Here is a 17,099-nt window from a genome sequence, read left to right on the forward strand (position 1 = left end):
CTCTAGATCAGCGGTCCCCAACCTTTTTGGCATGAGGGACCGATTTTGTGGAAGACAGTTTTTCTGTGGACCCGGGGGCAAGCAGGCAGAGAGGGTCTCAGTGTTGTCTGCTACTCACCTCCTGCTATGCCGCCCCGTTCCTAACAGGCCACAGACAGATGGGTGCCAATTCCTGGCTGGGGGGAAGGGGAAACCCCTGCTCTAGACGGCCTGTCAGTGAAGAGAAGGCAGGACATGGCAGCTCACCTTTCTCCGTTTTTCTAGATGGACTCACCGTGGCCTTTTGGATGAAAGTTAAGAAATTCAAATACTTTTCTTTATTCTTACCTCTTCAAGATGCTCTTCTTCTTAGCCTCTGCACATTGTCTAGAAACAAAAACTTGCAGGGGCAGCCTTAATTCTCTCTGCGGGGCATCCTCTCCCTCTGGGCCCCCCAGGCATCCTGCTTCCCCCGCCTCACTGTCTGAGGCCATCCCTAAAACACCCCGACTCCTGGTCTCGCCTCTCCACGTTCTACCTCCCTTTCCTCTGTCGCTTCCCATCGTGTGCCCCGTATTCTTGAACCCCCACCCAAGACAGGCCTCTCGAGTTCTCCTTCCACACTTCCGTTCACAGACGGAACTGGCTCCCCGCCGGCTTCTTAGGTATCATGTCTCTGGACCCGCTGCTGCTGTCCTCTGTCTCCTTGTCAGATCATGGCCTCTCCCTCCTAAGCCCGAGGTGCTTTGTGCGACCCCAGAGTCCTGAAACTGGTTTCCTTTCGAGGCCCCCGGCGGCCGCATCTTGGTTGCCCCATACCTGCCGCCTTTACTCTGAAACCAGCCCTTCCTCCTGGTGTCAGGAGAGAGATTTTCCCATGATCCTCAGGTTACGCTCTGCTGCAGGCTCAGAATTGCAGTGTTGGAACTTGATTCTTGACCCTGAGGATCCTGAGAATCTAGACAGGCGGGGGGGCGTGGCCCCATCACTGACCTCGCTGGTCGGTTCAGGTTCTGAAAGTTCTTCCTGGCGGTCTTGATTCAGGTCGGTGCCTCTTACATACACAGTTACGCCCCCTCACACTGTCCCACCCCGCATCCCTTGGGCTTCACCCCCTCAAGCCTCCTCTGGAGTCTAGGCCAGTCAAGTCAGGGTGGCCGGTCGGGCCCCACCTCGGGGACTGCGGCCCCCTGGGGGGCCGAGGGAGCAGGAGCCCAGCCCGGCCTCTTCAGCCATCTCATCAGCAGGCCAGCATCCCAGCTCACCTGCCTCCCCGTGTCCCGTCTCCTCCGCAGGGAAAGCGTCGAGAAGAGACACTCCAGCCATCCCTCTCCAGCCCCCGTCCTCCCGGTGAGCACCCTGGGACACGGCCGCAGCTCCAGCGAACAGATCAGGGGGCATTTGAGCACCGAGGCTCGCGAGAAAGACAAGTGCAAGGACAGGGAGCGGGAGCACTCGGAATCGCGCAAGGACCTGAGCGCCGACGAGCACAAGGCGAAGGAGGGCCCCCTGGCTGAGAAGGACGGCCACGGCCACGAGGGCCGCGCCGCAGGCGAGGAGGCCAAGCAGCTGGCCCGGGTGCCGTCGCCCTACGCGCGGGCACCCGCCGCCGACAGTGCCCGGCCAGGCAGCGCCGCCAGCCGGGACGCCGAGCCGCGCAAGGGCGAGCCAGCCTACGAGAACCCCAAGAAGAGCGCCGAGGTCAAGGTCAAGGAGGAGCGCAAGGAGGACCATGACCTGCCCCCCGAGGCCCCGCCGACCCACCGGTCCTCGGAGCCGCCGCCACCGCCGCCGCCCAGCTCCTCGGCCGGCGTGCACCCGGGGCCCCTGGCCTCCATGCCCGTGGCCGTGGGGATGCCCGGGATCCACCCCATGAATAGCATCAGCGGCCTGGACAGGACTCGCATGATGACGCCCTTCATGGGCCTCAGCCCCATCCCGGGCGGAGAGCGCTTCCCGTACCCTTCCTTCCACTGGGACCCCATCCGGGACCCCCTGAGGGATCCCTACCGGGAACTGGACATTCACCGCAGAGACCCGCTGGGCAGGGACTTCCTGCTGAGGAACGACCCTCTGCACCGGCTCGCGACCCCCCGGCTGTACGAAGCCGAGCGCTCCTTCCGGGACCGGGAGCCGCACGACTACAACCACCACCATCACCACCACCACCACCCGCCGCTGGCGGTGGACCCGCGGCGGGAGCACGAGCGCGGGGCGCACCTGGACGAGCGCGAGCGCCTGCACGTGCTCCGCGAGGACTACGAGCACCCGCGGCTGCACCCCGTGCACCCGGCCTCCCTGGACGGCCACCTGCCGCACCCTGGGCTGCTCACGCCGGGGCTGCCGAGCATGCACTACCCGCGCATCAGCCCCACGGCGGGCCACCAGAATGGACTGCTCAACAAGACGCCCCCGACGGCAGCGCTCAGCGCGCCTCCCCCGCTCATCTCCACGCTGGGGGGCCGCCCCGTGTCCCCCCGCAGGACTACGCCCCTGTCCGCCGAGATCAGGGAGCGGCCTCCCTCCCACACGCTGAAGGACATCGAAGCCCGGTAAGGAGCGGACAGGACGCCCAACGGGACAGAGAGGCCCGCGGGCCGCACGGAGCCAGACTTGCAGGCCTGCCCTCCGCACGCGCTGGCGAGGCCCGCGTCTCCAGTGCGGGTGGGGAGCCCCCAGCGCTTCCCTATGTATTAAAAAAAAATGTATAGACTCGGTGCAGATTTTGAAATGTTTTTTGTATATTCTCTGTTGAAATTTTTCAGATCTTTTAGCCGATTCATACGTTCTCATGTCTCCCCACTCTTTCGGTTTGTTGTATAAAACTGTTTTTCATTTGAACCAAAATAGTGAAGATGACAACACACACACCGACGCGGTGATAATTGGGGGGGGTGGGAGGAAGCAGACAAGAGTCTACACCATCCTTCGTGCAGAGAGCTCTTTGGGGTGAGAAGGGAAGGCCGTGTACATAGTTATGTAAAGAAAAAGGGGGGGGGGCTTGTTGCTTCATGAGCTAATGGTTCATATATGCAAAAGGGTAAGATGAAAGCTTTACTTTGTACAGATGTAAATAGATAAAGATTAAGTAACATAATACATTAATACTTCTTAAAATGTGCTATTTGCAGACTTAATATCAGTGAGCACAGCCGGCTTCGGCTGTGTTCCCCATGTATTGTTCTAGACAGCTAAACCCTTCAACTATGCAATGAATGTTAGGGCTTTTCACAAAAGCCCACCTAACTCAAAGGAGCCTTTTCAAGTCCATTTACAACATACTTAAGGTCATATTTTCCCTGAACAAGCACTTAACGTGATATGACTGTTTTCCTTGCTTGTTTTTTCAAACGGAGACTAACACCTGATTTTGCAAATTGGACCCCCAGGCTAAAACTTTGCATCTGAAGTTGCTGCTTGTGGGCCTTGGGTGCGTGTAGGGGTGGAGTGGCGAGAGTGCAGCCCCGGAGAGGTAAACCGAGGCCATGACCGACCAACCAGGGCCGGGGAGGATGGGAGTGGTCAGATGCCAAAATCAGGGGACACAAACAGGCCGCCAGCACCTGGTCACCATCTGTCACATGATTTCACACCCCCCTCATGTGGGAACCGTGTGTTTTTCAGTGCATCCTGTTTCCTATCTGTACACCCCTCCTCGTTCTGTAATGAGATTCAGTTGCACCCAAACAGATCCTGAAAGAAAGCTTCGTGTTTTCTCAGATGATGGATATGTTTTCACTGTATTCAATAACTGATGAAGTTCAGGAGCACGTTCCCTAGCATGACTACCGTGTTCCCATCGGTAGTCAAGTCCAGGAGGAGCCAAAGCAGGTTAGCTTTGTGGGGCCAGGGAGCGTTGCAGAGGGCGAAAGGTGGCAGGCAGAGATGGTCTTGTGTGTGTGTGTTTTTGAGTTTTGCATCAATCTTACTGTCTCTTCATGATACTTTTATCATACAGTCAGCCTCTTGTCTACCTAATTTGGAGAGAATATGACTTTACTAGCAGAGATACAATATATCTTGTCTACTGGACTGTAAAATATATGTATGAAATAAAATTAGTTCCATTTGGTCTTCTAGTATATTAAAGTGCTATCTGACGTTGTTACCCTGTTTTTGCAAAAAAAAAAAAGTTAACTACAGACCATTGTTTCTAATAAGCAGAGAGATCTATTTTAGTAGTCAACCGAAGGTTTAGTTGTGAGCTTCAGATTTTGTGAATTCCAAATGTTGTGCAGTGTTTTTTTTTTTTTTAAGACAACAACTAAAAAGGAAAAAAAAAAATCCAAGGAATATGTACACTGGAACCGTAGTGGTAGCTTTCAGTATTGTAAAGAGATTGTTCTATACAGACCTTTTTGCCGTTCCTCCTGTATGTAATAAAGTCCTTTCTAGATCCTATGTGAAAAGAAACGTGAAGCGACTTGAGTCTTCAGCATGTTCTCATCGGCGGAGCCTTCTTGTGTTATGTAAACTGTGCCATGTTATTAAAAAATGTGAACCAAGCTTCCAGCTGCCTGTTTGTGTGGGGTGGCCATCCTTACCACAGGGAAGAAGCCGTGCCTGCAAGACAGACCAGGCTCTGGAAGAGGAACAGCTTGAACCCGTGAGTGAGGACGGAAGGTTGGCCGTCCTCTCTGACCCCCGTGCCTCTGCCGGTTAGTTTCTGTAAATGTCTGCCCTCCATACAATCAGGAGTGTTTGGTTTGTTTTGTTTGTATGTTCTAAGCTGAGTCCTGGGAAGGTAATTTTGGATTTCGTAGGGGATGTATATGCAGGCTGGGTTAGCCAGCGCCCTTTGTGTCTTGCACTTCCTTCAAAACTCAGCGTGTGCTTTGTCTGCGTTGATGACACCGGATCAGGGGCCTTTGCCAACAGCCGGTGTGTGCCTCTTTCTTCACACTGCAGTCTGTGGGCTCGGCCTGTTGTATGTTACTTCAGACCTTACAGGTATGTTCCTGTCTTTTCCTGTGTCTTGTTGAATTACCTGGCATAACCCTCATCAGCTTGCAGATCTCTCCCTCATCCTCTAAAACCTGTTTTGTCTTTTCAAGATGTAAAATCTGTTAAATTTCCTGGTGTCCATATGATGGATGATGAGTGTGTCTTAACTGGAGGAAACAAAGGCAGTCCGGCTTTGGCAGGATGTGGGTGGCTGCTGTTGGAGAATTAGAAATGGAAACGAACAGAAATGGGGGGCTGGGGGTCTGTGCTGAGGACACCTGCAGCTTCACGGGCAGAGGGGGGTGGTGTTGGCACAGGGGCTCCAGGAGGCTGCTGGCTGGGGGCACCAGACTCCCAGGCTTGAAAAGCTGATGCTGGGCTTGAATGAAGGCCGCACCCTTCACCCTGCTCTTATGCTAATACCTGGCTCCCAGACTGAAGAAAATAACTTGAAGAAAGGCTAGTAGATTGGAAACCATGATAACCACTGTTATTCCAAATCAGGCAATTCTCGAGACCTTCCAAACACCATCCATGGCCTTGCTGGCAGACCGCCCTGCTCCCGCTCTCCCACACACTCTTTCCAGGCCGCCACTTGCAATGCAAGACTGGAAGTTACTCTGTCAAGTCAGTCACGGTACTGAATCCCCCAGGCTTTATTCCTCTCAAGACCTTTGCAGATTTTCCCTCTAATTGCGTTCTGTTCCCCAGCACTGATGGATACCAGCACAACTTGATTTCCTGCTAACCTATAGATGCTCTAATTATCTCCTCTATCTTAGACCCACAGTGATCTTGTTACCTGCTAATGGTACATGACAAGTGAAAGAATGAATATAATGATGCAATAATTACCATTTCCGGATGGATATTCACAACAGCGTTGGCTGTTGATCCTCTCTTTGCCTCAATAAAGGTGGATGAGAGGAAATGAGACGTGATTGTCAATGTCATATGCGAACATAGTGTAAAAAGACGCTGCCCTTAGCTGTACCAAGATGGGTGCCCAAGGTGCGTGTGTGTGTGTATCTGTCCTGAGGCACAAACTTGGCCTCAGTGCCATTAAATCAGTTGAAGAAAAGATGACCAAAGTGATGTGGGCTTTTTCACATATTATTTTTAAAACTTTGTTTTCTTTATAAAAAAAATATATATATGACTTTTTGAGCAATTTCTTAGACATAGAAAGTCTCCTTTCAAGAGGACAGAGGTATTTATCAGATAGAAAGTAATATCAAAGACAATTCTGTGTGATGAAATTGCTGAAAAGTACAAAGCTAGTTCTCACACCAGACAATCTCTGATGAGGACCTTAAACCCACAGCCTGGTTTACGCCACCCTCCTGGCTTCTGTTCTCAGTGACATTAAAATCACAGCTTCTCTTAAATCACAGTTCTTAATGTGTAAAATGAGACCATCTGAATAAATCAAGACCGAAAAGCAGGCAGGTTTTGGTGTGCAGGTCCCGGAGCTGGTGGAGCTGGTACAGAGAACAGCCCCCACAAAAGACAAAGTCACCTTTCCTTTTTTACCAATTCAGCTCCAGCACCATGAGGCTTCTTTGCTAAAGATCTGCAGACATGGCGATCCCAGGGTTTCTAACTCAGGCCTGGGTGTGTCTCACCTGGTCAGGGCGGGCAGAGTCTGGCTGGAGCATCTGGGATGCTGGCACATCGGGCTCCCACCTACTGTCCTACCCACAATGTTTGCTGATCCCGACGCAGACGACGTGGGGCTCGACCTCTGAGCGGGTGTTTGGAGATGCACTGTGGCCAGGAAGAGCCCTGGACCACAAGCCTCCAGGGCTCCTGTTCTGGGCCTCAGTTTCCTTAGAGATCACTTAAATGAGTTGGCTTACGGCTTCTTCGAACTGTCTGGACTCTGTCTCTCTCTTGGGCCTTTACTTTTGTTTTTTTTTTCTTAATTCTCTCAAAAATATCTACAAATAATAAATGCTGGAGAGGGTGTAGAAAAAAGGGAACCCTCTTGCACTGTTGGTGGGAATGTAAACTGATTCAGCCACTATGGAGAACAATATGGAGGTTCCTTAAAAAACTAAAACTAGAACTACTGTATAACCCAGCAATCCCACCACTGGGCGTATACCCTGAGAAAACCATAGTTCAAAAAGATGCATGCGCCTCAATGTTCATTGCAGCACTGGTCACAACAGCCAGGACATGGAAACAGCCTAAATGTCCATCAACAGAGGAATGGATAAAGATGTGGTACATATATGTGATGGCATATTACTCAGCCATAAAAAAGAGCGAAACTGGATCATTTGCCGAGATGTGGATGGACCTAGAGTCTGTCAGGTTACTTTTGAAAACCAGTTTACTTTCTCACACCCTGTTCAGTCCCCCTTGCTTCTTGGCAACTTGATATCTGCCTTTATCTTCAGGGTCTCTTCCTCAAGGCCCTGCTGTGAGCTTACCGCTGACTGAGGTCAGTCTCAAAGCCATCTCTGTGAAGCCTCCCCAAGAGCCTGTTTCATCTGATGTCTGCCCGCCCTCCCAGGACCCTCCAAGGGCTGAGCCTGCTCTCTGAGCTCCCCTCCTGCACCCTCCTCTCAGCCCGTCCTGTCCTGGGGTCCTGCAGGGCCCTGTCTTCTCTACTGCAGGACGATCAGCTTCTCAGGGTGGGGTCTGAACAACATGTGCCCCAGACAAGGCCTGTGCCTGGGCCAAGAAGAGCCCCTTGAATAGGAAATGGCAACCTCGCTCCTGGAATTCTTGCCTGGAAAATCCCATGGACAGAGGAACCTGGCAGGCTCCGTGGGGGTCGCAAAGAGTCAGATATGACTGAGTGAGCACCCACAGGGGTAAGGCCACACCTGGGCTGGCTCCCTGAACCGGAAGACTGCACAGAGCTTTGACTCACAAACCTTTCTGACTGTAATGCACGTACATCGTGATGCAGGGCAAGCGCCCACACCCGACACGGGTTTGATGAAGCAATACTCCTGTTGTGTGCGGTGAGCTCTGTTTTTTATTCTATCCTCTTTATTCCTTCTTTTCAGTGCTGATCACACCCACTAATTCATCTCACACCTTTGGAATCGTGGGTCTCACCCCCTACTTTGAAAGTAGCATCACGCAAGAAGTCCTCCAGGCTCTGAAGGAGGGTGAGGTCACGTGGGCTGCTTTCTGCTCCCACGACTGCTACCCTGTCCTCTTACCTGACTCTCCCTAAACCCCACTCCACGCTGCTGCCAGCTGTGCTCCCAGGCTCCACGCCATCCCTTATTTAAAGAGGATGCCAGAGGGAGCCTGGGTCCTCACCCACCCTTCCAAGTCCTGCCCCTCTATGCCTGGGGACCTATCACCATCATCTCTCCGACCTTCCCCAGCACACCCTGGCCATTCACACCTCTGTGTCTCTGTTCCCTCTGTGGTCTCTTCATCGAGCAAACCGAGGCTTACTCCAAAGGCCATCCCCTCCAGGAAGCCTCCCCTGACTGTTCTTTGTCTCCTCCCCCACCACCCTTCATAGTTCACTGCTTAGTCTAGTGGTTCTCAAAGTCTGGGCCAGCATCAACACCAGGGAATTTGTTAGAAATACAGATTCTCAGCCCTCCACCTCTAACCTCCTGAATCCGTAACAGAGTGGGGCCCAGGGATCTGGGTCTTCACCAACCCTCCAGGTGATTCTCATGGGCAACCAAGCTTGAGAACAACTGGCTCAGACTGTGTGAAAGGCTCAAGGCAAAGTTCTGGCCTAAGGCTGCAAAAAGAATCACTGGGGCAACAGAAAATGCATCTAGGGGAGAAGCTGTTCTCCTTGACTTTTCAGCCTGGCCCACGATCCTGCTGGATCACAGAGCAATGGTAACCTAGCAGGAGACAGAAAGGCGTTTCCTGCTTCCCGGTCTCTCCTGGTTCTCTCACCAGCTCTCATCACAGACTCACGCATCACTAACAGTATGAACGGCAGAGAGGGCCACCTCTCCTTAGCAGTAAACACAAGAGCCAGTGGTAGCAGAGTGCTTGTTCTGTGTGCTGTTGTGCTTTCCACATGGACTGTCTCCCTTAATGTTTTCAACAGCCTTACCAGATGTAACCCTGACTGGACAGTGAGAACAACAAAACCTAGAGAGATGAGGTGACTTGCCTGTGTTTAAGCGCGTAACTTAGATACACACCCAGGCAGACCCTCTCCAGAGCCTGCATCGTAACCCTGTGTTACCACCGAGAAGAGGCTGACTGAGTTAGTCTGTCCCACAGACAGCAACCACAAGGACACCGTTTACCTACTTAACTCTCACTGGTAATTAACACCATGCATACTCCAGAGGCTACAAACTGCCGGCCTGCAAAGGAAGGAGGGAGGAAACAAAAGCATTGAGCACGGCTCAACATCAGAATATGCTCTGAGGCAAGGATTATGATTAATCCAAGTCTGTGTATCTGTGGCTTTGTTTTTTAAATTAGCGGCTTGTGCGGTCCAAAGCAGCCCACACCATGTCCTATTTGATCCAGAATGACCTTAGAATACAGTAATTTTACGTTCACAAACCAGAAGTCGTGACCCCACTGAGCCTCAGTTCTGGACAGGGCCACATGCCCTGAGCCGCCTGCAACCACATCACTCCCAGGGCCCCACACGTCACCCTCCACGGTTTCCGTACATATTAGGTGGATTTCAGTGGGCCATTTGTGACTGTGGACACATGCAGGTGTTTAATCGCATTTTTTAAAACAAAGTATGCTCATATCTAATTATTAAAGTAGAACCAAAATTCCGGGCGATAAACAGACAGTCCTCAGAAGTCCTTTGTAATGTGGAATTTTCATCCATTCAGACAGACTGGCACCCCAGTAGGTCTGTATTAATGCAACTAAGATGCCATCTGCTGTGGTTCACACACCCCTGATAGCAGCGAAGTTTCCGGAATCCATTAGTGGGTGTAGAGTAAACGGACATTCATCTATTTGAGAAACCAGGAGGGCATTCTGTTGGCCAGGTTCTTGCTGGAGGCTGGGGCTACAGTGAGAGCCAAGAGGACACGGCTCCCCCGGGGGCTTACATCTAAGGGAAGATGCACAGACAGCAATAAAAGCTGTGAAAAGTGAGGATTCAGGCAAAAGAGCCCCTGAGTGAGGCTGATGGGCAGCAAGGCATTTTCAAGAACGTTGGAGTTAATGGAATGCAGCCTTCTGTTCCAGCCAGGTGTGGCTGCAGCCCAGTTCTCCTTTGCTCCTGAGTTTTCCCAAACCCCCTTCTGCTCTGACTGGCTTCCACCTGGAGGGTGGGAGACGTGTCTCCGTTTGCTTCCCCTGCAGTCCTGCTAATGGCCAGGTGATGGCGCCTCCGAGTTCCTTCCGGAAGGTGCCTGAGGGCAGAGATGCAACCAGGGATATGATGGATTGAAGCCAGTTAAAGCCATCACGCCCCTCGGTAATCTCACCTCAAAAAACGGAAAGAAGGCGAGAGACTGGACTTAATCAACTAATTTGTAATCTCTCTATTAGTTCAAACAGATTGTGTTTTTATGGCTGGACAGGATTTTATTTGCTAATGTTCAAGGAAGAAAAGAAATGCCAAGATAAAAACGGGTAAGTGCAAGTGATGCTTGAGAGAAGGCCAGAAAGGAGGTGTCACAAGAAGGAGCCCCCAAAGCCAGATTCAGAAAGAACTTTGGGGGCCAGGGACCAAAGGTCTTGCCTATGAGGGCAGATTCTACCTATAAACAGAACTTCCAGGGACTCCACGGCGGCACCCAAATTCCTCTCCCTGTTTGTTGAACATTTCCCTCTAGCTCCAGCCCACTTACATGTCCTGGAATTGAGACGGAGTGCCGTCTCCATGCTGCAGCCTCCGCTCCAGAGGGCATGGGAGGGTCCCCCACCCTGCCTTCCTGATATGCGGGCCCCCTGCGGGGCCAAGGGGCGCCCACATGTTTGTCCTCTCTTCCAGCCCCTCACCTACACCTGCAGGGGGCAGAAGGTAGCCCCCAATTCTGACCCTCAAGTCTCCCTCCTGCCCCCACTCAGCCACATGACCACCCTCTCTGCCTCAGACCTCAGCGTTAATTCCAACTTCCTCCATTGCTGTCTCATCCTCTTGACCCTCAGTAAGTATCCCCTCGGCTTCCCTCCGCTCCCCTCCAGTGCCTTCCTCCCCGTGTTCAAGAAACCCTCCCTGGCCCTCTGGCCAATTGTTGCCACAAACCCCATTTTTCACCTCTCTGGACCTGCCTTCACCTTCACCTTCCTGTTCCCCTCCACGCCCCTCGCGCAGGCATGCCCCTCACGCGTTCTTCCATTGGAAGTACTGAGTTATAACCACTTAGACCACCAGAGAATTTGCACCAATGCAGGCCCTGGCTCCTTCCATGAATCAGCAGCGACCAGGCTGTAACAGCTGTGGGGTGTGGCAGCCAGCTGTGGCTCCAGCCCTTTCCTGCCAGCTGAGCGTTCATGAGTGGGTGAAATGGGGGCTGGGGTCCATGCCTGGCTAGTTCCAGGATGGACCCTTTCCGCACTGGGGCCACAGCTGGTTTCCAAGGAGCTTCACAGGAGCCTTTTCTGGAATGCCAGCCTGAAGGGAATCAGCAGATTAGATGCAGTTTTAAGAAAGAATTTAGAGTTGAACCATAAAGAAGGCAGAGCGCCGAAGAATTGATGCTTTCCAACTGTGGTGCTGGGGAAGACACTCAGCTTGGACGGCAAGGAAATCAAACCAGTCAATCCTAAAGGAAATTAACCCTGAATACTCATTGGAAGGACTGATGCCGAATCTGAAGCTCCATTACTTTGGCCATCTGATGCGAAGAGCTGACTCAATGGAAAAGACTGAGGGCAGGAGGAGAAGGGGGCAACAGAGGATGAGATGACTGGATGGCCTCACTGATTCAATGCACATGAACTTGGGCAAACTCCAGGAGATGGTGAAGGATAGGGAGGCCTGGCACGCTGCAGTCCACGGGGTCACAGAGAGTCAGACACAACTTGGCGACTGAGCAACAACAACATAGATCCTCTGCTCACTTTCCTTCTGGGGCAACATTTTGCAAAACTAAAGACAAGACCACAGTCAAGAGACAGACACTGGGTGCAATCCACCAATCTTATTCACATCTCCCCATTTTAGTTACACTCATTCATGTGTGTCTGTGTTTTACGTTCTTTACCATGTTATCACCAGTAGAGATTCATCCAGCTCCAAAGCCAAAATTATGGGCAGTTCCAATACTACAAGGGTCCTCGGGTGGTGCCCCCTCCAATCCTGATCCCTGCCATCACCACTCTGTCTCCATCTCTCAAATTCTGTCATTTCAGAAATGTTAAAAAATGGAATCATAGAGGACCTAACTCTGTAGGACTAGGTTTTTTTTCCACTCACCACCACTTGGATATGGAGACATACCCAAGTTGCCATGTATAACAATAGTTCCGTTTTTCCTTATTGCTGAGGAGTATTCCACAGAGTTATGTCCCCCTAAAATCGATGTGTTGTTGTTTAGTCACTAAGTTGTGTCCAACTCTTTTGTGACCCAGTGGACTGTAGCCTGCCAGGTTCCTCTGTCCATGGGATTTTCCAGGCAAGAATACTGGAGTGGGTGCCATTTCCTTCTCCAGAGGGTCTTCCTGACCCAGGGATCAAACTTGCACCTCCTCATTGGCAGGCAGATTCTTGACCACTGAGCCACCTGGGATGTCCCAAAATTCAGATGCTAAAGCCCTAACTGCCCATGTGACCATATTGGAAACAGGCCTTTAAGGAGGTGATTAAGTTTAAATGAGATCAGATGGGTGGAGCCCTGATATGATGGAAACTGTGGGCATCGTCTTTACAATGGACAACAGACATCAAAAAAAAAAAAAAAAACCCTCTCTCCCTCTTCTACATGAGGACTCTGAGCCAGAAGCCAACCCCTGCTGGAACCTTGATCCTGGTCTTTCCAGTCTCCAGAACTATGAGAAAATGTTTCTGTTGTTTAAGTCATCCAGTCTGTGGTGCTTTGCTATGGCAGCTTAAGTAGGCTCAGCCACCTAATATGTAAGAACCACAGTTTGTTTAGCCATTCGCCTGTAGAAGGAAATCTAGGCTGTCTTTAGTTTGAGCCAGAAAGCCTTCCTCAGCGATCAATGTAAAGAAATAGAGGAAAACAATAGAGGAAAATAGAGGAAAGACTAGAGACCTCTTTAAGAAAATTAGAGATACCAAGGGAACATTTTATGCAAAGATGGGCTCAATAAAGGACAGAAATGGTAGGGACCTAACTTAAGAAGCAGAAGATATTAAGAAGAGGTGGCAAGAATACACAGAAGAACTGTACAAAAAAGATCTTCAGGACCCAGATAATCATGATGGTGTGATCACTCACCAAGAGCCAGACATCCTGGAATGCAAAGTCAGTGGGCCTTAGGAAGCATCTCTACGACCAAAGCTAGTGGAGGTGATGGAATTCCAGTTGAGCTATATCAAATCCTGAAAGATGATGCTGTGAAAGTGCTGCACTCGATATGCCAGCAAATTTGGAAAACTCAGCAGTGGCCACAGGACTGGAAAAGGTCAGTGTTCATTCCAATCCCAAAGAAAGGCAATGCCAAAGAATGCTCAAACTAACGCACAATTGCACTCATCTCACACACTAGTAAAGTAATGCTTAAAATTCTCCCAGCCAGGCTTCAGCAATATGTGAACCATGAACTTCCAGATGTTCAAGCTGGTGTTAGAAAAGGCAGAGGAACCAGAGATCAAATTGCCAACATCCGCTGGATCATCGAAAAAGCAAGAGAGTTCCAGAAAAACATCTCTTTCTGCTTTATTGACTATGCCAATGCCTTTGACTGCATGGATCACAATAAACTGTGGAAAATTCTTTAAGAGATGGGAATACCAGATCACCTGACCTGCCTCCTGAGAAATCTGTATGCAGGTCAGGAAGCAACAGTTAGAACCGGACATGGAACAACAGACTGGTTCCAAATAGGAAAAGGAGTACGTCAAGGGTGTATATTCTCACCCTGCTTATTTAACTTCTATGCAGAGTACATCATGAGAAACGCTGGGCTGGAGGAAGCACAAGCTGGAATCAAGATTGCTGGGAGAAATATCAATAACCTCAGATATGCAGATGACACCACCCTTATGGTAGAAAGTGAAGAAGAACTAAAGAGCCTCTTGATGAAAGTGAAAGAGGAGAGTGAAAAAGTTGGCTTAAAGCTCAACATTCAGAAAACTAAGATCATGGCATCTGGTCCCATCATTTCATGGCAGATAGATGGGGAAACAGTGGAAACAGTGGCTGACTTTATTTTTCTGGGCTCCAAAATCACTGCAGATGGTGATTGCAGCCATGAAATTAAAAGACGCTTACTCCTTGCGAGGAAAGTTATGACCAACCTAGACAGCATATTAAAAAGCAGAGACATTACTTTGCCAACAAAGTTCATCTAGTCAAGGCTATGGTTTTTCCAGTGGTCATGTATGGATGTGAGAGTTGGACTATAAAGAAAGCTGAGCACAGAAGAATTGATGCTTTTGAACTGTGGTGTTGGAGAAGACTCTTGAGAGTCCCTTGGACTGCAAGGAGATCCAACCAGTTCATCCTAAAGGAGATCAGTCCTGGGTTTTCATTGGAAGGACTGATGTTGAAGCTGAAACTTCAATACTTTGGCCACCTGATGTGAAGAGCTGACTCATTGGCAAAGACCCTGATGCTGGGAAAGATTGGGGACAGGAGGAGAAGGGGATGAGAGAGGATGAGATGGTTGGATGGCATTACCAACTCAATGGACATGGGTTTGGGTGGACTCTGGGAGTTGGTGATGGACAGGGATGCCTGGTGTGCTGCGGTTCATGGGGTCACAAAGAGTCGGAAATGACTGAGCGACTGAACTGAACTGAGGAAATGCCAACATGTTTCAAGGGACTGACAACTTAAGAGTATATTCTATGACAGCAATGCATCTAAGTCATATTTTTTAAATAATTAGTAAACTCCTAAGCATCTGAAAATTAAGACTGCACATTTGCATAACCTATGGGTCAGGAGACCAGCCAGGATGGCAGAATAGAAAGAGCCAATGCTCATCTCCTCTCTTGGGCACTTCCAAATTACAACTATCTGCTGAACAACTACTGGTGAAAAAGCCCAAAACCTGCCAGTAAAGACCTTATACAACTAAAGACATAGAGAAGGAACCACGATGAGATGGGCAGGAGGGGCAGAGTCATGATACAGTCAAGTCCCATAAGCCCAGTGGCTGAGCTGCATGTCAGCCTCCCCAGCCCACAGGGTCTCATTTGGAAGATGAGCCCACAGAGCATTTGGCTGTGAGCCTCCTGTGAGTCTTCTTTCAGGAGACCCAGAGAGAATAGACATCACTGTTAAAGCGGACATCCAGGGACTGCCGTGGTGGTCCAATGGCTAAGACTCCGAGCTCCCAATGCAGGGGGCCCGGGTTCAATCCCTGGTCGGGGAATTAGATCCCGTATACTGCAGCTAAGAATTTGCATGCCACCAACTAAAGATCCTGTATGCCTCAATGAAGCTCAACGATTCCACATGCCGCAACTAGCCAAGCCAGCACAGCCAAATAAATAAATAAATAAATGTATTTTTCTAAAAGGGGGCACACACAAAATCTCACACACTCTGGGACCCAGGGCAGAAGCAGTGATTTGAAAGGAGCCTGAGTCAGACATGCCCACTGATCCTGCAGAGTCTTCCGGAGAGGCAGGAGACAACTACAGCTCCCCCTGGGAGCACAGACACTGGCAGCAGTCATGTCTGGGAGCTTGGTTTACCACCTGGAGGCTGGTGGTGCTGGTCAGTGCCATCTGAATCCTCTCTCTAGGTTATTAGCCTCCCTCTAGTGGACCCAGCCCCACCTGGGCCCAACAGCCTGTAGTCACCAGTGCTGGGACATCTCAAGTCCAACAGCCAAGTGTGGACACAACATCCCACCCCCCAGCAGACAGGTTGCCTTAAGATCCCCTGGGCCCACCGTCACCCCTGGACATGGCTCTGCCCACCAGGGAGCCCAGGACCCAGCCCCACAGACCAACGTGTCAATTAAACAGAATAGAGAGCCCAGAAATAAACCCATATTCTTACGGTCAATTAATCTATGACAAAGGGGGTAAAAATATGTGATGGAGAAAAGATCATCTCTTCAGTAAGTGGTGCTGAGAAAACTAGACAACTACATGTAAAATAATGCAATGAGAACATTTCCTACACCATATGCAAAAATGAACTCACAATGGATTAAAGACATAAATGAAAGACATGACACCATAAAAGTTCTAGAATGGGAGAAAATATCTGCAGACAATATGACCGACAGTGAGTTAATATCAAAAATATATAAACATCTCATAAAACTCAATATCAAAAAAACAAAAAACTCAATCAAAAAAGCTAATTGGAAAGAAGACCTGATTGACATTTTTCCAAAGAAAACATACTGATGGCCAACAGGTACATGAAAACATGCTCAACATTGCTAATTATTAGGGAAAAGCAAATCAACCATGAGATTTTAACTCATACCTATCATCATGAGATATCACCTCAAAATGATTATTAGGAAGTCTACAGAACAAATGTTGGTGACTATGTAGATAAAACGGAACCCTCATGCACTCTTGGTGGGAATGTAAATTTGTGTAACCATCAAGGAAAACAATATGGAGGTTCCTCAAAAAACTAAAAATAAAACTACCCTAGGATTCAGCAGCTCCACTCCTGGGTATACTTCCATAAAAAAATGAGAACACTGTATAAGATACCAGCACCCCAGGTTCAGAGCAGCACAATTTACAATAGCCAAGATATAGAAGCAACCCAAGTGTCCACTAAGAGATGAATGGATAATGAAGATGTGGTATACACACATATACAGACATATACACACACACATATACACACACACAATGGAATATTGACTATGAAAAATTAAATTCTGCCATTTGCTGGCTGCAATGTGGATAGATTTAGAAAATATTATGCTTGGTGAAATAGAGAAAGACAAATAATGAATGATACCACTTATATGTGGAATATAAAACAAAACACGAATATATATAACACAACGGACTCACAGATACAGAAAACAAACTAGAATTTATCAGTGGTGAGAAGGAAGGGAGGTGGGTAAGATAGGGTATGGTATTAAGAGATACAAACTACTATGTATAAAATAGATAAGTAACAAGG

General features: G+C 49.5%; 1 protein-coding gene and 1 long non-coding RNA gene across 8 annotated transcripts in view; one reads left to right on the forward strand and one right to left on the reverse strand.

The window, feature by feature from the left end:
- The window catches only part of AUTS2 (activator of transcription and developmental regulator AUTS2), a 1,212,852-nt gene extending 1,208,368 nt beyond the window's left edge, over window positions 1-4,484 (forward strand). For all 7 annotated transcript variants that reach the window (XM_081558012.1, XM_081558014.1, XM_081558015.1 and 4 more), the window contains one exon: window positions 1,275-4,484. In XM_081558012.1, the coding sequence (XP_081414138.1) occupies window positions 1,275-2,535 (1,261 nt within the window). In that variant the 3' untranslated portion in view covers window positions 2,536-4,484. The remainder of the gene's footprint in view (window positions 1-1,274) is intronic.
- The window catches only part of LOC145532596 (uncharacterized), a 51,668-nt gene that overhangs the window by 5,244 nt on the left and 29,325 nt on the right, over window positions 1-17,099 (reverse strand). The window lies entirely within an intron of this gene.

Source organism: Giraffa tippelskirchi, chromosome 13, assembly GCF_054371585.1.
Source record: "Giraffa tippelskirchi isolate mGirTip1 chromosome 13, T2T-mGirTip1v1.2.pri, whole genome shotgun sequence".
Lineage (NCBI taxonomy): Eukaryota > Metazoa > Chordata > Mammalia > Artiodactyla > Giraffidae > Giraffa > Giraffa tippelskirchi.